This window comes from Sciurus vulgaris (assembly GCF_902686455.1).
Source record: "Sciurus vulgaris genome assembly, chromosome: 6".
Taxonomy (NCBI): Eukaryota; Metazoa; Chordata; class Mammalia; order Rodentia; family Sciuridae; genus Sciurus; species Sciurus vulgaris.
The window spans coordinates 25,543,419-25,565,438 of record NC_136466.1 but is presented as its reverse complement, the minus strand read 5'-3'; the positions used below and the strand labels follow the sequence as shown (position 1 = coordinate 25,565,438).

General features: G+C 46.0%; 1 protein-coding gene across 3 annotated transcripts in view; it reads left to right on the top strand.

The window, feature by feature from the left end:
* The window catches only part of GALNT10 (polypeptide N-acetylgalactosaminyltransferase 10), a 222,184-nt gene that overhangs the window by 121,647 nt on the left and 78,517 nt on the right, over window positions 1-22,020 (top strand). For all 3 annotated transcript variants that reach the window (XR_013764815.1, XM_079145961.1, XM_079145960.1), the window contains exon 4: window positions 10,081-10,247. Coding sequence is in view for 2 of the 3 variants with exons in the window: in XM_079145961.1 (XP_079002087.1) it covers window positions 10,081-10,247 (167 nt within the window). In the remaining variant the exon portion in view is untranslated. The remainder of the gene's footprint in view (window positions 1-10,080; window positions 10,248-22,020) is intronic.

Here is a 22,020-nt window from a genome sequence, read left to right as displayed (position 1 = left end):
CTGAGATGAGCGCCCACCTCCTTACTTGGAAAGCAAGATCATTGCACAGGCCCCTTCCACTCCAGTTCAACCCAGCAGCCACCAGTGGCCTGCTCGATGTTGGCAGGGCTGGGCGTGAGGGCTGCCCCACCCGCAGCGCGTCACTTATTCCTTCTTGGCTGTCTTCATCCTGTTCTCAGGTCACAGCTATGTGCCGTGAGGCAGGAGAACACTAATAATTCATTAGTGTTGATATTATTTGTCTGCCTCCTCCCCTCCCCCACTGGACTCTTATCCTGAGGGACAGGGACAGCAACATGGTCTCACATTTTAATCCCAGGGCTCAACACAGGGCCTCCCATGGGAGGTGCTTGCTGTGCATTTCTTGAATGTGTACAGGACTGAGAGAGTGAGGAACGGGATGTTTTGAGCCGGCCTGGGCTCAGGCCCACGGCGCTGAGACCGGGATTCATGTCCAGAAGAGCAGAGCTCTGGTTTAAGCCTTTCTGAAGCCCTGGGCCCTTCTTGGGGTGCCCAGCCCTGGCTCAGAGGGAATCATCCTCTGCTGAGTTCTCACTGCGCTTGCCCTCTCCAGGGATGGAGCCAGACACTTCTCTTTTCACATGGTGGTTTAAATGGTCTGACTCACCTGGTGCTTGTGACATTCCCAGGTGTCACCGTCCTCATATCTTGCTCCCTTAGGCACGTGGGTGTCAGGGTTGTTCAGCCGGCTTGCTTTTCGGTTCCGTGTGTGGATGCTGCTGCATACTGGGGAACTGAATGTGTGTTATGGGTCCTTTTAAGATGATTGATTATCCTGCCTCAGAGTTGACTCAGAGAGATTATTGTTGAAATGCTTCCTTTATATTTTGACTTCTTTTATAGCCAGTATTAAGCCCTGAGGTGTATGTTCAGAGCTAGTATATCAGATCAATCTTTATGCCCCAAGAGCTCAGAATCCTTTAGCGAATATTAAATTTGGGGTACTCAGAGTGGAGCTCAGTTGTCTCCCCGTCCTTCCTGCTGCCTCCTGCCCCCGCCAGGACCCTCTCTCTGTCAGGTTGCTGTCCTCTTCAGTGAGTCAGCAAAGTTCTCCTGCGACAGGAGAGAGAGGCCACCCCTCAGATCAGAGATGGCTTCTCGGGCCAGATTTTTGTCTCCTTGTCCTTCAGAAGCCATCACTGGGTCCAAAAAAAATTGATTCAACTGACAGGGTTTGGGGATTATCTAGTTATATCAATAAGGATTCTTATAGCTACAAGTGACAGAAATCTAAATCAAACTGATCTAAGGAAAGAAAACGCATTAGTTCACATAGTGAAAAAGCCAGGGGCAGACCTTGGCTTCAGGCACAGCTGGATCCAGGTTCCCATGGATGCCATCAGGAATCTCTCCAACTCTTGGCTCTGGTTTTGTAGTCTGTTAACTTCATTCAGAGGCAGAGAACAATCATAGCTGCAGGCAGACCAGATTTATGTCCTTCCAGGTTCGGTTTCACAGAAAAGAGCTTACTTCTCTCCCAGTCCTCTCAGCAAAGTTTTCCTCTGATTTACAAGTGCCCAGCCCTGAAACATCACTGTGGCTGGAGGGGAGTGTTGCTGTGCTTGACTGAGCCAGGCTCCCTTGCCCAGGCCTGAGGCAAGAGAGGTGTCAGCTCCCCCCAAACCCCTGTCCATGGAGGGGCAGGAGATTCCCCAAGGAAAATCAGGATGCTATTACCAAAAGAAAGAGAAGGAATGTGGAGCAGGCACGAAGCGTGGCCCACACATCAGTCTAGCTCCTTACTGACATAAGAGGAAACTGACCCAGCAAGAACGTAACTTGTGATAACTGCAGAGCAAAAGCTAGAAGCTGGGGTTTCAGACTCCTACTCAGTTTCCTCGGATTTGGGGTTTTGCCCATTCACTCCTGTGTTTGCTTATACAATTAACAACACTGACAAATTGTTCCTATGAAAATATTAGTGTGTATTACAGACAGATGGACTTAAATCTGGACTCCATTCCTTACCAGCTGTTTGACCATAGGCAAGTCTCATGATTTCTGTGTGCCTTGTTTCTTCCTTATTGAGTGAGATAATAATGGTCCATCCCTCATAAGATAATTGTGACCACAAAATGATTTAGTGCATATTAAGTGCCTACAACACTGCCTGGCTTATTAGAAATCCTCTACCCATGTTACTGTCGTCATTATCATCTACCTTATTTTTTTTAACTGCGTATTAGTATTTAATAAATTGTTCATCCTTTTTATAATTTCCCCTGCTGATAGACATTCACCTTGTTTCTTCTCACTGTTGCAAACAGTAACTCAGCAAGCATCCCCACTGTGCCTCCCGTTCCCATGCCATGCGCCCCTGACCAAACTTAACCCAGTCAGTGTTGAGACCTGGTCAGACTGAAACAAAGGCCAGTGGACGGGCTCCTGCAAGGGTCAAATGTTTTTCATGCAAATCATAGTTGTTAGAGTCTGAGCTCTTCTTTTATAATGCCACTTAGGGTTGGAAACACTGAGCCTGGGTTGAGGGGTGCTCCAGATGGATGTTGGGCATGTGCTGGGAGTTTCACAGGGTCACTACTTCCACCCTCTGTGGGGACCTCAGTGGCATTGCTATGCCCGATCCTGCCCCCACTGCAGCCTTTCCAAGCTTCCCAGGAGGCCATGCTGCATCCAGAAGCCCACCAAGACTTCCATATAGGCAGAGCAGAAGAAGCACAGGAGAGTCCACGTGCAGAAATGAAGATGTGTGTGCAGAGAAGAAAACAGAAAGACACAAACCCTGAGAGTTTGGCAGAAGTCGGCCCCAGAGCACAGACATTGCTTCATGCCCAACTGCCCCATAAATCCAGCATAAATGGAAAATATAGTGGGTCAAAAATGGATGTGATACACCTTCCCTATGAAGTCATAGCTTAGCCACACAGTACACCGTGCAGCGTTGGCGTTTCGCCCTTGAGATCATGTAGCCAACTGGGAGCTGGGGATCACCACCGCTGCCCAGCATCACAGGAGGGCACAGAACGTGTCACTCACCCAGGAAAGGATCCAAATTCAAAATGGGAAGGAAAGATTCCATGGATGGGCATCACTTTCACACCATCATAAAGTTGAAAAATTGTTAAGCGGAACCATCAGAAGTCGGGAAACGTGTATTTGCTGCCGTTATCCTTTTTCCTTTGAGCCTTTCTGGGTCTTCCAGATTTTATGGTGAGCAGTTGTCACCTAGAAATCATGAAAAACACAAATATTATTTTTAATAAACACAATTGGAATTTGAGACCTGGATTGAATCCACTTGCCCCTGTGGGCTCCATTTTCTTCATCTGGAAAATGGGTGTGTCCTGCCTAGTGTGCCTCTCTCCCAGGGTGTGGCATGGACTGGAGGAGAGAGAAGCATACTACGTAAACCATCAGCACGTGGAGCAAGGGCGGTCCTTGCCTGGTCACTGTGGTAACCACCCCAGCCCCTCTGCAACAGGAGCAATGCCTCAGTCCCCCGCCTGGAGACCACATGCACTGTGGCTACTTCCCAAATTCATCTGGACAAAGAGATTCTTCTTTATCATACACAAAAGCCCTGGGCATGCTGCCCCAGTGTTAGGACCTTGATTCACAGGTGAGACAGGTCTCCCATGGGGCTAGCAAAATGGAGTGGGCCTCTGACTTCCCCCATACCATCCCTGGGGCCCCGCTATCTGCTGCCCTCTGAGACCTAGTGAGAGAAGGGGAAACCAGGCTTTGCCTGGACTCTCACCTGGAAGGTGGCCTGTGGGCAGGTATGCAGAACCAGGCTCTCTGCTGAATTCCGGAGAGAATAATTTGAGAATATGCTGCAAATTTTTATTTAAGCAAAGGGCTTCTACAAACTAATGAGTTGTGCTCATGGCAAAAGCCGAGTTGCATTTTGTGTTTATTTAGTAAATGAATGACTGGATGGAGAGGAGAAGGAGAGAAACAGTAGGTTATAAAGAAAGAGAGAGAGAGAGAGAGAGAAAGGAACATGTTCAAGGCTGTGATCCGAGCTGAGCCTTTTATTCAAGATCTGAGTAATCTTTATTTCCATGATTGAATTAAATTAGAAGTGAATTTAGCCTATTGTGGCTTTATCTACCTCCCGTAATGTGGGCTAGTGTTCGTGTGTCTCTTGGCAGTTGGTGAGGCCCAGCTCGGGTTGGGGAGAGCCAGGGCTCTCTGCTGGGCAATAGCTACACTACTGGACCTCACCCGTGCACTCCAGGCCACTGAGTACAGCTGCCCAACCCCAAACCTGCTTCAGTCGAGCAGACCTCCTGTGAAATTGGATGGAAGGCAGGAACTTTTGTAGAAAGCTAGATAGTGCCTGTCTTTCTTAGCCACAGAGGACTCAGCCAAGTTAAGGGAAAGCGACTTTTAAGAAGAGGTACTTTCATTTATGTGTGAAAGCCAGCATAATGAAGCAGAAGGTTCCCAGAGAAGTCTAGTTGAAATGATCAAAGGGATTGGAGAGGTGGAAAAGGAACCAGCTAGGGCTTCTTGGGGACTGGATAAAAACCATCCAGCAAGATGGGAGAGCAAGAAGGACATGAAAGAAGTCGGGAAGTCCCCAAAGGCAAGGGACAGTGACTGCTCGCCCATCGGTACTGGGCTGTTGGTGTTCAGGGGTCAGTTCACACAGGTGGAAATGAGCTCAGTGCCAGACTCCAGGGCTCCTTCCTGCCAGAACTGGGGTGGGGGTCTGCTTCCTTGGTGCCTCTAGCAGAGGGAGAGTTTAAAACTAAGGACCAGGGCCCCTGACCAGTTTTCCCCTTCAACATTTCTTTCTGAAAATTATCAGATATGCAGAAAAGTTGAAAGAATTGTCCAGTGAACCCCCATGTTCCCACCATCTAGATTCCACAGTGAACTCCCTCTGCCATTCCCAACCCTCTCTCCATCTTGGTTGCTCATCTTTTGTTTGTGTTTTGTTTTTTACAACTCTTTAAAAGTGTCATATTATTTTAGCTTGAGGGTTGACACAAACCATCTGTCAGATTTGTCCCTCAGCTTCTGTCTGGACTGAACCCTCAATGGAGTCTCAGGAAGGGAAGCAGGGGTCAGGGAAGGCTGCTCTCTGAAGAGGTGACATTTAAGCTAGGATGTGGAGGTTTGAGAAGAAACCAGCCAAGCAATCAGGTGACAGACGTGGGATACGGGAGTGGGCACAAGTCAGAGAGGGAAAGCTTGGCAACCCCAGTTTGCACCCAAGGACCAGGGGAAAGCTCCGTGCTTCTTGCTCTCATTCCTAGGTGGGTTCCTTCACCCTCTGAGTTTTCCCTAGATTCCCTTCTTCCACACAGGGCTGTCTTGAGCATTACTTGAGATTCTGCCAACCAGAGACCAGGCATGGCAGGAAGGACAATGCTCCTGTCCATGTCACACTGTGGAGTGCCACACCAGCGGGAACTCCTTGACCCTGCACGGGCTGCACCCCTGCCTCGGGTCTCTGCCTTCTACCAAACGAAATAGTGAGCCCATCTTGCTGCTCTCGGGGCTCTTGTGGTCACACAATGGCTGGGAATGCAGGCTCTGGGGTGGGCACCCAACATCAGATCCTACCTGTTTCTGTTTGTGTGACCTTAGGCAAGTGTCTGTGACCTCTCTGTACTGCAGGTTTCATTTTTTTTGTTTGTTTGGTTGGTTTTTGGTTTTGGCACTGAGGATTGAACCCAGGGGCCCTCAACCACTGAGCCACATCCCCAGCCCTTTTTATCCTTTATTTTGAGATAGGGTCTCACTGAGTTGCTTAGAGCCTTGCTAAGTTGCTGAGACTGGCTTTGAACTCGAGATCCTCCTGCCTCAGCCTCCTGAGCTGCTGGGATTATAGGCATGTGCTGCAGGTTTGTTGAAGTGGGGAGGGTGAAGTACCTTCCTGGGAGGGTGGTTCTGTCATCGTTACAGTGAACAGGCATTGTTCTCCCTAGATTCCCTCTTCACCTGATGCACCCATCCCCAGGCTGTCAGCAGTGGGGGCAGGGAGCAACTCAGGGTCCCACTTCCCACTGGGCATTGCCCCTGACCATAGGAAGCTACCTGGCTCAAGATTTCACTCCCTCTTGATGCCTAGTTGATGCTTGGAGAGAAAGGCCAGGCCCTTGTCTCAATCTAGACAACTTAGAAAGGTTGCAGAGCTCCAGAGCTCCTGGTGAAGTGTACTGGAGCCTCACAGTTGACCTTCTTCCTTCATCCTGCCTCACCCTGCCTCTCCGGCTTCCTTACAGAGCTATCTCCCCAAGCAACCTTCTACACGCAATTCTTCCCCTCGGAATTTATTTACAGGGAACCCATTCCACCAGTCCTAAATGTGAATATTTTAGGACAGTGAATTGAAATGGCTTGGAGGGCTTGTTAAAATGCAGGTTGCTGGACCCCACACATTCAAGTGGTCTGGGATGGGCCAATGGTGCTCACAAGCTCTCAGGTGACACGGAGGCTACTGGTCCAAGTGGAACCTAAGAACCACTGCTCAGTAGCTTGCTTTCTTTCATCCCTCTTCTCTCCTAAAGCTATTAAATCATAAAATTTATTATGAAGTAAATAATTAAGCTTTCTCTCTATAAAATGGTCTTGGTATGACCAAATGAACTTGCTTATTGTTCTCTGAATTTAACTTACCCACTTCTTTGAAAAACAAAAGAAAACAAAAAACAAACAAAACCCTACAGCTCTTAAGGTGTGATTTCCAGGGTATTTTGCTAAGTGAAAATGACAAGGAAAACTATTATAGCATGTGACCAGGTACTCAAGAGAAGATCAAGGGAATAACAGCTCACACATGTAGCTGCTTATAAGTACAGGGTAAAATGGGATCCGGGGAAGGAGGCACCAAACAAGGTAGAGGAGACTGGGATAAAGCCTGAAACTTCTATTATCATCTTTTATGTATGACTTTGAAACCATGTAAATACTTTACATAATTATAAAAACAAGATTAGGCCAAAATTAAAAATAAAAAGCAAGCTCTAAAAACAAAAAACTAAATGAAATAAATGAACTCAACTGTGTATTGAGAAAGAACCATGGAGAAAGGAATTATTCAAGTAGCTTCAAAGCATGAAATTTGGGGATGGGGATATAACTCAGTGGTAGTGTGCTTGCCTAGCATTTGCAAAGTCCTGAATTCAATCCCCAGTACCAAAAAAAAAAAAAAAAAAAAAAAAAAAAAAAAAACCACGAAATTTGAATATCCCTAGTGAAATATACCTTATAGACAAAAAAATCTGTAATAATATTAATATTGTTTTCCTGAAATTATTATGTATTGTATAAAACCAGACAAAGATAACACAGGAAATATCCCTAATAAATATAGGTGCAATCCTCAAAAAATTACTAGAAAACCAAATTCAGCAAGGATTATATGCCATGGCCAAGTACAGTGTCCCAGGAATGCAAGGTTGGTCCAATGGTGGAACTCAATCAATGTAATAAACCATATTAAAAAGGACAAAATCCACATGATCATCTCTGTAGATGCAAAAAAAAAAAAAAAAGCATTTGACAAAATGCAATGCTTTTTCAGATTAAAAATATCAAAAAGCTAGGAGTATAAGGGCACTTCCTCAACCTGATGAAGGGCATCTATGAAAAGCCCACACAAACATTATACTTAATAGTTGAAGACTGAAAGATTTTCCCCATAAGATCAGAAGAAGATATCTTCTCTTGCCATTTCTAGTAACATTGTACTAGAGTCTCTAACCAAGACAATTAGCCAAGAAAAAGAAATAAAAGGCATCTAAACTGGGAAAGAAGAAGTGAAACACTCTCTCTTTGTAGATGACATTATATTAATATGTTACATATATTAATAGATATGTAATTGTGTGTATGTATATGTCTATATATGTACATTGAACACCCTAAGAATTGATAATGGACACTAGGTTTCTCCTAAGGAATGCATACACCACTTGCTATGAAGAAGTTGCCAGACTATCTTATCAAATTATCTCAAGCCTCTATATCTCTCAGTTTACAGAAGGAAGACAGAAGGACATATTTTTAAATACTACAGAGATATAAGCAGCAAAATGCAGACTGCAGGAGATACTGTAGGTTTTTTTTAACAACTTTTAAGGGGAAAGGAGGCAACTTATATATAAAAGAGAGTTAGCAGACACATCAGCTAAATGCAATATTTGACTTTGTTTTAGTTCAATTTGAACAAACCGGTTGCTTAAAAAATAAAAAAATTAAAAAAAGACATAAGACCAAGGAAATTTGAACACTAGCTAGATATTTGATGTTATTAAGGAAAGATGTTAATTCCTTTGGGTGTTTTAGTGATTTGAATGCCCACAGTGGGCAAGCCTTCCACCTCCAAGCTTTCCATGTGGCCAGTGGAAAGCAGAGACCAGGATGGCTAAGCCAGTGCAGCCTAGTTTATTCTTCCAAGTGCACGGGTGAATCATTTCTCCTCCAGTGGGGAGGAACGTGCAAAGGTTGGCGTATGTAAGATGGGATAAAACAGGTTGTTCTTCCTCTACTACTTACAGACTCAATACAGAATACTTCTGTGACCAAATATGTAGTCTACTTTTTTTTTTTCAGCAACAAGCAATTCTCTGACACCAGTCGAGTGTCCCATAATTCAAATCAGTTCTGACACTGACTATCTTGAGTTAGTCAGATCCCACAGGCAAGGGCTTAGTCTGAGACTGGCCCACTTCACATGTCAGCTGCAAATCCAGGCCTCAACCAGTTCTACATTATAGGTTCCCATGATCCTCTCCTTGGGGTTAATTATTTGTTAGAAATAGTCAGGGAAATGCTTTTTCTAGCTTATTATAAAGGATATTACAAAGAGTACAGACCAACAGCCAGGTAAAGAGCTGCCCAGGCAAGTTCTATGTGGTGGGGCATGGAACTTCCATACCCTCTCTGGGCACACCCCCTGCCCATTACCTCCATGTGTTCACCAACCCAGAAGCCCTTCAAATCCCTTGGTTCAGGATTGTATGCAGGCTTCATCACCAGGTTTAACAGATGATTAACTCAGTCGTCTATTCCTCTCCCCTTCATGGAGAATGGGAGGTGGGGCCCAAAGTTCTAAGCTTCCAATCATGATGTGCCATAACCCACATGGTGTTTATCAGGAAACTGGATGAGGGGCAATGGGGGATCAAAGAAGACAAACAGACACACAAAGAGAAAAGGCTGGGGCCCAATGAACCACTAAACCCTGGTAGGAGATAGTGACCCAGAACAAGCTTAGCACATTTATTATATAGGCCCTATCATTAAAAGATTATTGTGAGACAGTTCCTTCAAAAGCAGAACCGAGGTCATAGGTATGAGCAGCCCAGTTATGATAATCAGCTTGCACCCATAACTTTCTACCTCTAGGCAGCTCACATCTGAACCTCAAGGTCAGGAACTGATAGCTCTGTGGCTGGCTCAAAACCACCTATTGAACAGGGCATCACCATAGCAACTGAGAAATCTTTAATCAGCACCTTCGCGCTGAGAGTTCCTAGAAGAGGCATGGTCTCTGTCGCAGGACGGCTCATGAACCATAATTTAGTCACTGCTCTGGACAATGGTGTGACCTTTCTAGATTCTGTCCCCCTACTGGAGCCCTTTAAGAGTTGCCTCATTAAATCAAAAGGTGCCCCCATGACCCAGGAAATTCCAAGGGAGTTAGGAGCGCTGCATCAGGAATCAGGGTCAAAAACTATACATTGGAGGATTGCTCCAATCCACCTCTATTGCTCAGGACATTGCAAGGGTTTTAGAAGCTCTGTGCCAGCAACTAGGAACATAGACCAAAACATACGTGTTTGTTACTATAAATCACAACATCAGAGGTGGGGAGAGGGACCAGGGTGTTACTGAGGGCTCGCCTCCACAGGGAATCAAGACTCACACAAGGCTAGGGGGTCTGTGCCGTGTGTGAAGGGACTGGTGGCAAGACTTTGGGATCTAAGCTAAAGAGGGTTCCACAGTGACCGCACTCTTCCCAACTGGTTCCCTGACAGCTGGAGAGGCAGCAGGGTTTGCAGAAGCCGAAGCCCAGGCCTGAGTTCTCTTGGCAAGACGAGAGCTGACACAGTCCTCCCCCCTCCTTGTGTCTCCTTCCAGCTGCAACAGCAAACGCTACCTGGAGAGGCTTCCCAACACCAGCATCATCATCCCCTTCCACAATGAGGGCTGGTCCTCCCTCCTCCGCACCGTCCACAGCGTGTTGAACCGCTCGCCTCCAGAGCTGGTGGCAGAGATCGTGCTGGTCGATGACTTCAGTGACCGAGGTAGGACCTGCCTCCCGCAGCCTGCACCTCCCACACTCCACCCAGCAATCACAAAAGGCCTGTCATAGGCCTGGCATGGTGGGCACATGCCTGTAATCCCAGTGGCTCTGGAGGTTGAGGCAGGAGGATCGAGAGTTCAAAGCCAGCCTCAGCAAAAAAGTGAGGCGCTAAGCAACTCAGTGAGACCCTGCCTCTAAATAAAATACAAAATAGAGCTGGGGATGTGGCTCAGTGGTCAGGCACTCCTGAGTTATCCCTGGTACAAAAAAAAAAAAAAATAGGGACTGGCACAGTGTCCCTTCTCCAGCGTATGGGCCACTGTTTCTGAATACTTACTACATGTCATGCCATGGACTTTGCACCATACACAAATTATCTCCTTTAGTCCTCATAATAACCTATCAAATGAATCCTATTTTATCCCCTATATATCAATTTAGAAATGCATTAAACTGCAGAGAACAGAAAGTTTGATAAACAATAGCTCAAACAAGTGAAGGATTTGTTTACTTTCCTATCTATCTAGCTATCTAGCTATCTAATCTCTCTCATACTAAGAGATTCAGAGCCCTTCAACTGGCTGTTTGAGCCTGTTTTGAAAGAACCAGGCTTTTTCTCTCTTCTTGCTTTCTCATTCTCATGGTTACAGAAGGGCTGCCGAACCTCCAAAAGGTCTGCCTTTCAGGCAGGAGACGAAGGAAGGGCAAAGGACTCAAGTGTTGTCTTCTTATTCAGGAAAGTCTCCCAGAGACTTTTGGCCAGAACCCTGATATCTGGTCGCCTCTGTCTGCATGGGTGGCTGATAATGAGTGTTTTTTGGTCTCTGCAGTAGAGGTAGGGGAGGGAGAAGTGGGACAGAGATGTTGAGTCAAGTCCCCTGTAGCCCTGCCATACCACTTTACAGAAGAGAAGACTGAGCCCCAGCGAGGATGAGTGACTTACCCTTGTGATCGCATAGCTCTTAGAAGGTAACTTGGAGAATGAGCCATGTCCGTCTGGCCCCAAGCACACGATCTGTGAACTATCTCTCGGTTTGGGATGTGAGGGACCCACTTGGGACCAAAGATGAGATTCCTCCAGCTGGCAAGCTCCAGCTTAGTCTTTGCACCAAAGCCTTTGCCAATTGCAGGCTGGAGACTCCCCTTCCTCTGTTCAAGTCTCACAGAGGCACTAATAAGCTACACGGGGAGGGGCGGGAGTGCACACGAACAGGATTAGCGCTGAAGCTTCAGGGGCCCTCACCTGCCTGCGCCCCTTTCAATATGACTCTTAATTACATCCTTGGCCCAGCGTCTCTGTGTATGTGATGCACACACACACACACAACCCCATGCTTACCAGCCTGGGAAGCCTGCCCTAGCTGTTGACACACACTCTTTCTCACGGCACCCTTTAATTTTAAATTCCATCACAAGTGGAATTAAAATACTTACTTGTGTAGACCATTGGTTTGTCATGTGTCTCCCCAACTAGATCATCCACTGTGTCACCTAGTGCAGTCTGCGAGCCCCTGGATGGGAGGGTGTGCCTTCCTCGGCCCGCAGTCTTTAGCAGAGGGCCTGGCAATAGTTATGTCTCAGATCCTGCTCCTCCCACCCACTAGCTCTGTGACCTTAACCCAGGCACCTAACCTCTCTGTGCCTCAGTTTCCTTGTCTTATAGACGAGGATCTCACTAGTGTTGACTACTCTTAGAGACTGTGACTGCTCTGTGAGTTAAGAGATGTAAAGTGCCTGGCACAGAGTAGACATTATAAATAAACATTAAGCCTGCTGCTATTACTATTGCTGGGATGAGTTATGGCTAGTTTGCAAGAGAGCCAGAGACGAGTGCACAGACATGGAGATACAGGCACAGTCTCACCTTCCTGGGGGTGAAAGTGTTTTGCCAATTTGAAGCACTAAATGAATGAGCTGTCGCTCACCTGCCACCTTCCACCTAAATTATGCCCCGTCCCTTCCTTCTAATAATAGTGGCCATCATTTAGGAAACTATTTTGATGTGCCAGGCCTATACCTTATCTGACTTGTTCCTGACAACCACCCTGGGGAGTCCTTAGAACCCCAGTGTCAGGCGAGAAGCCTGGGGTTTTTCCATGTGGCTAGACTCACCCACGCTGAGTGACGCCTGGGCCGTGGACCCGGAACCCAGGGCCCATGCTGTTGCGCCCGGCGCTCCCCTTCTCCTGCTTTCCTTTCTCCAGTCTCCTTTCCCCCCTCTTCCTTCTCCCAGTTTGGACCCCCACCCACAGGCCACGCACCCAGAGCCGGGCAGGGGACAGGAGAAAACACAGGGGATCATGGCTCAAGTGATTCATTGATTGCCTACAGTGTGAACAGCACCCTCCCTCTGGGGCCCTACTGAGCCTCCCCTGGGGATGCTGCCTCCTCCCAGAGCAGACCGAGCTCCTTCCCGCCCTGGGATCTGCGTGCCTGCACCTCTGCCTGGGCACCTCTGCTCCTGCTCCCATGGCTCCTTGGAGGGTCCTGGGTTAGGCCCCGCCCATCCCCTGACGCGGTTCTCCTGAACGATGGCGCAGCTCCTCGTGGACCTCGTACTGTCAGCCTTCCCTCCTTCCCTCCGGACCGTTGGTGGTCTCCAAGTTGGTGACTAGCAAGTATGTGTGAATGAGGGAGTGAATGAGGAGGAAGAAAGGGAAGGTGGCAGCTGCGTCCAACTCTGGAAACCGGCACCAGTGACAGGGCATCTGCAGCTTCAGGCCCTCAGCTTCTTGTTACCTGTTTTTCTGAAGCATCATCTCCACTGATGGACCCCAGCACTGAGCAGCACCCCTTTATGAGCACCATAGGGCATCATGTCAGAAGAAACCAAGCATCAGCCAGATTCGAAACAAGCCATTCTCCTTGCTCAGTTAAAAAAATTTCAAGATCGTCTAGACTGGTGGCTTTGACTGTTCATCAGAGCAGCTGGTACCCGGTGTCTGCAGGAGCACTGTGGTGGGGTGCAGAACCTCACAGGCACGGGTGTTTCCAGTGCCTCTCCTGGACTGGTCTTATTTGCTGTTTGGAAGCAGTGTTCCCTAGGAGGAGCTCCTACTGCTTAAATATGTATAAAAGGCACATATGGAACTCAACCTGCCCATTTTACAGATGGGAAACCCGAGGCCCGGAGCAGTGGGCAGACAGAACTAAGAGCACACAGCTGACTGACCACAGAGGAAGGCAAGAACCCTGTCCCTGGGCTCCCAGTGCAGCCCTGGCCCTCCTTGCCTCAGAGGTTAGGTGACCCATCCGTAGAAGGGCATTGCTCCTAACTGTTCCCAAGGACACTTCTCAATAAATTACTTTCCCATAGGATTGAAGAGCTGACTTCTTGCTAAAAAGAACTTATTATCAGTAACAGTCAGTCTAGGACTCTAATGGTTTGCACCTCTAACATACCAGTTCCTTAATAGCCTGCTTGGTTATAAAGATAACAACACAGCTGTCCCCAAAAAAGAGTGTATCAAACTTGCCAGAGAAAAAACTTCATGTCCTAAATATGACATTCTCCCCATGCCTGTTTCTCCAGAGCACAAAAATATGAAATCATTGTGGTGCCATTCACACATCCCAATAAACAGAGAAAAACAAGCGTGGTCCCATTTCACAGATGAGAAGATAACCGAGGCCCCTGACCAGTGCCCTCTTCTCAACACATCAGGCCTGGATTCAGCAGAGAACTCTCTTCCTCGCACCCCTTGGTCCTACGCATCAGTGCTCAGATGTTGTGACCTGCATTTTTCAGAAAAGTAATCATTATTCTTGTTCCAAGATGGAATTCTCAAGGCGGCTCTGGAAGAAAACTTACTCAGCAGTGATTGTTTTAAAAATGAGATTTGGGAGAAGCGATTTCAGAATTATGGAGAGGCCTGTCTAAAGTACAGCAAATATGGGCCATCATGAAAGACAGATTTCTCTGGGCCCCGTTGGCAAAGGCAGTTGCAAGTTGAAATTCACAGATGCTAACTACAGGCTAGATTGGTGCTGCCCAGCGGAAGGCATTTTCCTCCTAAATGAGTCTCCCCCCACGTCCCCAGGGCAACTAATTATAATCCAGCCGAGGGTCGAGACCTAGGCAGAAGACAAAATTGGAACAGATGAATTTTTTAAATAAGCTCCGGAGCTTTGCACAGGCAGCGTCAGAGACCAGAGTGGAGGCAAGCACTGGAACCAGGATAATCCCAGCCAGCCTCGCAAATAGCATACTCCAGAGTTTTCCAGGGGTCTCCAAAAGCTCAGCAAATGTATGAGCTTTGCTCAAGGGTTAGGAGGACTTGGAGGTGATTTTGCACTGGCCGCAGACCTGTGCAGGATGGCAGAGTTCTATCAGGAGAAGCAAGAGAGGTCTTTCTTTCTTTGTTCCTTCTGTTCTTCTTCCTCTTCCCTCCCCACTTTTGAACAGGATTGTTTTTCCAGAAAGTGGGATATGTAGTCATGGAAAGGGTTGTCTCTGGTCAGCGTGGACTGTCTGGGTCTATGAGGTTCAGAGGCGGGGGGCTGTGTTACAATCTCCTTGACAACACTTTCTACAGCTCTGCCTCCATCCACACACAGACATGATCAGAAAGGTACACAGGAAGGTTCCCCACAGGAAGTTCTCAAGGGAGTGTTGGGGGGGCTCCTGAGAGGTCAGAGGATGGATTGGTGCTGAGATGAGTACGAGCATTGTGGCCCAGCATCACTCACGGTAGGGACCCTCACTGAGGAGCCAGGGGCCAGGGTCCCCTTCCCCTGATGGGCTCTCTGCCATGACAGCACTCACACCACACCAGTCACGGGAGCACGCTACGGAAGCCCATTTCATCCTGTCCTGCTTTGCATTTCACAGCCCCGCTCCTGACAGTGCCCAGCAAGCACCATGCCTCACGTCTCCCACCTGTGCCGCGGCCTTACCAGCACAGCTGCTGGAGTGCCGTTCCCCACTTCCGTTTTATTAGTTGGGATCTTTCATCTTTTTCAAGTTTTGTACTGCTTAGTTTGTTTTTCTCTACATTTGTGTTGATTTATCAAAGAAATTCATATTCATATGTTCAACGATCTTCATGAAGTAACTCTGTGCCAGATGCTGTCCTAGGTCCTAGGGATCCAAGGGAATAAAAGAGCCGCTTCCCAGCCAGGTACAATGGCACACGCCTGTGATCCCAGCAGCTCGGGAGGCTGAGGCAAGAGGATGGTGAGTTCAAAGGCAGCCTTAGCAATTAGCAAGGCCCTAAGCAACTTAGGGAAACCCTGTCTCTAAATAAAAAATTTTAAAAAGGCTGGGGATATGGCTCAATGGTTAAGCACCCCTGGATTCAATCCCTGGTACAAAATATAATAATAATAATATGATCATCAGCATCATCATCTTCCCTTGAAGGCTCACCTCCAGTAGGGGACAGAGACAAAGTAAAGGGAAATTTTAAGACCATGGAATGCATGCTACCTGGTGGGTTTCGGGTACTGTGGAGCAGAGGAGATGGGGGAGATTCCCAGAGAAGATGTAGCTAAGCTCAGTCTGAAGGGAGACATAGCTACTACTCCTCGGAACAGGGGAGGGGAGCATATTCCAAGCACACCTGCACACTGGGAGGAAGTACAGACAGAGCCGTCCATGACCTCCTCACCTGGAGCTGTTACTATGAATATTTAAATAGACCCCCCCACCCCATTTTTTTTAAAGGAGTGTATTTTTAAAGCAGTTTAGGTTTATAGCAAAGCTGAGCTGAAAGTACAAAAAGCTACCATATACCCCTCATCCTCCCCCCAAAAAACACATATAGCCCCCCCTATCAAAAACCCTATACCAGAGTGGTACATATGTTACAATTGATGAACCTACATCAAGATATCATTGACTCCTAAAATTCATAGTTTTATTAGGGTTCGCTCTTGGTGGTGTACATTCTATGGGTGTAGATAAATGTATAATGGCATGTATTCACCATGATAATGTACAAAACAGTTACCCTCCCCTAAATATCCTTTATGTGATCCACCTATTCAGCCTTCCCTCCCCTAATTCCCAAATTTTTTACCCTCTCTGTAGTTTTACTGTTTTGCCAGATTGCAATAGGAGTCCTGCTTTTCAGATTGACTTCTTTCAATGGTAATATACACTTAAGTTTCCTCTGTGTCTTGCCTGGCTTGAAAGCTCACTTTGTTGTAGCACTAACATCCTATGGTCCAGATGCTCACAGTTTATCCTTTTGCCTAGTGAAGGACATCTTGGTTTCTCCCAAGTTTGGGCAATTATTAATAAAGCTATGATAAACATTTGTGTACAGGTCTTTGGGTAAACATAAGTTTCGAGTTTCCTTAGGTAAATGCCCCAGGGTGCCACTGCAGATCAATGATAAGAGTATGTTTAGTTTTATAAGAAGCCACCAAACTGTCTTCCAAAGTGCCTGTACCATTTTGCATCCTCACCAGCAATGAACGAGAGTTCCAGTTGCTCCATGTCCTCATCCAGCATTTGGTGGTGTCAGTGTCTGGGGTAATTGCTGTTCTAATAGACAGGTAGTAGTATATCATTATTTTAATTTGAATTTCCTAATGACATATAATATGGGACATCTTTTCTTAAGCTTTTCTGTAACTTGCAGTTTGTTTCCTGTTGTTTTTGTTTTTTCACTTCTGTTTTCCCCTTCATACCCTCCTAGTTCCACCTAGTCTCATCCCAACTGAGGTAACTAATGATGGCAGTCTGTGCCTTCCAGACCATCCTTCACAATTGCTAACCTGTAATGGCCTGTAATAACAGGAGCTCATATTTGTTGAGCTTCTATTATGTGCTTAGAGTACCCACTCATTCATCATCTCAGTTCATGGCAGGTTCTGTCATGGCCAGGGTGGAAACCACTGGTCCCAGTGATCTCAGACTTCCTTTCAAATTTAAAATTTTTACTGATGATGAAACTGAGACACAGAGAGGTTGAGTTGCTGATGGGTACTTGGCTCAGAGAGGCAGAGCTTTGATTTAAAATCATGAATTTTTATTCCAGAACATTCTTTCCTGATCTTCACTTTTTTTTCTTTCACTTTTTTAATAGGGTCGAACTACTCTATGACTCCTGTTTCTCCCATGTGCATGTGTCACAGATATTCTTTAGTCAATAAGAGACAACAGAGCTAACTCATTTGGTTCTAACCACTGAGTGAATCTGAATTCGGCCCCTTTTCATGGCTTCCTTATGTGGTGGACACACAACCAGACATGATTTTGTATCCGGTTTCTTTTACTTAACTTCACGCAGCCATTTCCCTTTTCATTGTAAAATGACTACCACACCTCATCTTCTCCAAGTCAAGGGTAAAAATGGAGACAGGAGACAAAGGAGGCCAGAATATCAGCAGTGTTGTGGCCGAGGGCAGTACAGAGAACCCAGCACGGGTCTCTTTTCTAGCACTTCCTCCTGAACTGACTGACCCAGGCCCAGGACTAGCCCCAGGAACCCAGGCCCAGACAGGGGAGCCCCCTGCCAACATGCTCACCACAGGGACCCTCGTGCTTCAGCCTGCCCAGCTTCACCCACCAGGCCACCTCAACATGAAACAGCGTTCCCTGTTCACACATGTGAAGGCAGGGGAAGCAGTTCCACCTTACGGATGGTAAAACTGAGGCTCAGAGAGATTGTTGGTAGGTGTCAAAACTGCTCCCCTGCCCTGAGAATAGTCTCCTCCTAGATGATAACCACATTTGGCCGGAGGGATTGATCTTCCCCACTCTTAGTTCTATAATCTTGAGAATCCTGATCCTAAGTATCAATCTCTAGGGAGTCACCATTAAGAACATCCACAGGCTTTCTCAAGTCTCTTCTCCTTTAATATTTTGACATCTGAAACACTTCTCCCTTCAACTCCAAAGGAGAGAACTGCTAAGAAGATTAAAGCTCTTACAGAATATCAATTAGTTTGTAATGAAGGAAATCTATAAACCTTTTGGTGGATAGCTGGCAGGAACACAGGATGCAGGAGTCGATAAATTTATGGGACATTTTGTGCATCTTTTAAAAAACTAGGATTTTGTGAATCAAGCACTGTATAAATGATTTACTGTGAGAGCAAAAAAATCAAATAAGTAGCTCGGATTGCATCTGAAGCATCAGAAGCTGTGATGTTTGGGAAAGAATCGTTTGTGTAGTGGGAAATAGCTGTGTTATATATTTTCAGAAAGGTGACACTCCTAATGCAGCAGCTGAACTGGCTACATTTTAAAAACTTGGCACAGGAAAACCACTAAATCGCAGAGATTCTCCTGATTTCCTTCTGAGGATTAAAGTCTAACCTTTCCCACTGTTTCAGTGTCTCCTTCAAAGCGTGATGAGGAGAAGCAAAACCCAACGTAGCATAGCATTGGAGGTCCTCAGAATAAGGTCCCCAGGGAGAGGGCAGTGGACCTGCCCCCTTCCATCCAGTCTGCCTTCAGAAAGCTCCTGGGCCTTTCTGCCAGCCGAGGTCTGACGTGCATTGTTATTTACTCAGTGTCTAAAAGAAGATGAGATTTAAGACTGAAATAAAAGTAAAAGGTTCCTTAATATCTAACTTGGTCCAGCACAAACCTGCAAAGCGCCATTCATTGTCAATCACGTTTAGCTCAGTAAGTGGGGAGCTGGAAGTTCTGATTTTGTCAACGTGACAGAGGGAAATAAGCAATAATAGCAATAATAATGCTGCCCAGCACCTGTGTGACACTTGCCGCATGCCACATACTGTTGTAAGCGACTTCAACACATTATCTCTAAATTTACAGGAAGACTCTAAACAGCTTATACTTGCCTAAAGGGAAAAATTCATATTTAAGAGTGTTTAAGCCAAAGTATAAGAAAATCCCTCCCCTCTCCTAAATAAAACAACAACAGCAAAAACTCTTAGGTAAAGATATGAACTAAATAAGCATGATATTTGACCCATGTCCATATAGCTAATAGGTGTTTTCCTGTTCTCATTTATTATCAATATTAGCCGAATCCTCTAAATAGCATCTGTTCTAACAGATTATTGAAGTACATTGGCCTAAAACTAGGCATGAGCTCCAACCTGCAGCCCAACATCAAACCCAAAGGAGGTTCCAGGTGAACCCACTGCCAACAGAGGGACTTCAGGGATCCGCCCCTCTTGCCTTACAGAACTTCCAGCCCCTGAAACGTTCAAACACACCTTCACAGACTCCAAAAACCTGCCTCCATGGCCAATTTTTGTTTGACTTGAATCCAGGGGCAACTTTGGAGCTGTTAACACTGGAGGCTTAAAATGTTACCAGTGTTCATAGCCAAAAATAAGCCATGCTTGAGAGCTCCGAAGATCAGGAAGGCCAAATCCACATGTTTACACATTGCTTGTTCCAAAAGTTTTTTTAAAGAAGAAAATTGTAGCACTGTAAATCAATTAGCGTTCATGGGTGTTGAAAGTTTCATTTCTCTTTTCTGTATTTTTCTCGTGTTTTACTACCTCAAATTGACAAATCTTATGAAAGTGTAATTTTTGCAGCATTACATAGAACAGAAATATAGGCATGTGTCAAAACCACAGTAATATTCCTCCCTCTTGTACAATTTAGTGACATTGGTTCTCATAAAGTTTTAACAGATGTGCACTGCTTTTTCTAACCTTTGGGGATCCTTACATACACTAAGTTCCTTCTAAAGTCCAACCTATTCATTCCTCTTTGAATAATTTTTTAACTTAACTCTTTGCAAACAAAATTTTATTTAAATGCAGACCTCCTGAGATGCCCACATTATTTGCAAACAACCACAAACTTCTAGATAACTAATAACTTCCCGTTCTCCACTCGTAGGCCCACTAATGAATGGGATTTATGGGTCATTGCTAATAATCTGAAGTCAGGGTGAAAACAGGTGGAATTAGAAAACTCTGCTTTCTTCCCAGTCTTCTGGAGCAGATTTTTCCCCCTAGATGTTGTCAGAATGCATTCTAGAATGTTCTCAGGAGTATCTGCACTCCAGCCTCTGGTCATGGAGAACTCAGGCTAACAGCTGCTTCCTGCAGCCTCCACAATAGCCAGCAGATCTGTTCTAACCAGACAGAGGACCCAGCCCTGGCCTCTCCTAGTCAAGACGTTCCTACTGCTGTGAGACAGTGCTAACTCAGACCTGTAAACAGCTCTTCTTCCTGAGCAGAGGTGACTCCAGGTACATTTTCTTTATAGTGGACACAAAACAAGTCTGCTCCCACTGAGGCGGGGGCAAGGTGAGGAGCACAGTAAGGTGCTGAATCGCTCCTTAAATACTTCCGCTCTTCATCGGGCTAGCTGGGTCTATCCTGAATCCAGATGTGCTTCAGGCCAGCCTACATCCGCCCATCCCAAAAGCTAGGTCTTCTCTTCAGGTGTAAACTAGTCAGAGTTGCTTTACTGTCCCTGCCAACCCAAAATCCATCACTGCTGTCTCCCCTTTCATGTGCTAGGCAAGGATTAAGTGAGATTATGTATTATGACAAGGCCCAGCAACAGGTCAGCTTTCAGTGAGTGGTTAATGATGCTACTGTTCATAATGGTGCTTGTTTTTGTTACTAACTAACTGGAATGTGGAGCTACCCCATCTACCTCAAAGTCTCATTACAGGGATTAGATGAAACTACAAAGTGAAATTGCTTTAATGAGCTAAAAAGTGCAATAAGGACATAGAAGAGGCTGCAGTTTTCCACAGGAAAAAAACCTGAGAATGCTCAATCTGGTGGCTGTAAAACAAGTGACTTCAGAGGTCCTAATCTGGGGTGTGTCACCATCAGTCTCCACCTCAAAGTGAATTCAAGTAGTGACTCTTCCGCATATCAGCATGGACTGAGGAGCTTGTCCAAATGCAGGTTCCCAGGACCCACCCACAGGGATTCTGACTCGCTGTCCAGGCGTGGGCTCCAGCAATCTGCATTTCTAACAGATGTTCCAGATTATTCTGTAAAGTTGAAAAGATGCTGAGATTTAGGGCTGGGGACGTAGTTGAGTGGCAGAGTACTTACTGAGCATGTGCAAGGCCTGGGCTGGATCCCAGCATCGCAAAAACAAAAAGAAAGAAAACACCAGGTTACGGGCATGGCAGGCCGCTGGATGGTGATGCCCTGGGATCCTGTACCCTGCATCATCATTTGTGCAAAAATCACATGGCCCTTGTGGGAGGAGGTAAGGTGCCTTCAGCCTCAGCCAGACCCCTGGTTTCCAGGATGCCCTGTCATAAGTCATTGCTCCACTACAACAGGCCCATGTAGATTTATGTCCCACATTTAATTTCAACCACTATTCATTAATCCTGATGATCTCACTTAAATTATTAAACAGTCATATTCCAATTTTGAGGGCACTAATTATATCCTTGAGAGCTGTTATTATCTGGATGATCAGATACACTCAGCCAACACTAGACTGTTTTCTTCCCACTCGGCAGAATTTTATATTTTTTCAGAGTTGCAGACTGTGTGTGTTTCATATGACAATATCTCAGAACTAAGTTATGAAAAATACTAGAGCAGGAGTTCTAAAACTGATGTGCTTACGAATCACCCAGGAAATGTGTAACATGCAGATTCCCAGGTCCTCAATCTAGGTCCTCGGTCTGGATTCCCAGACCTCAGCTTCATAACCAGCAGTCTGGGTGCTAATGCAAGTGATCCTGGAACCTAGAGATGAGAAATTCTGTCTTAGATATTAGCACTGGAAGGAGCCAGAACAGCATTTGATGAAAAAAACAAAAGAATATATATATATATATTGAGTGATGAGAATAGTCCCTTCCTTTTTCAATAGAGAATATAAAGCCCAAAGAGGGGGCAGCTCT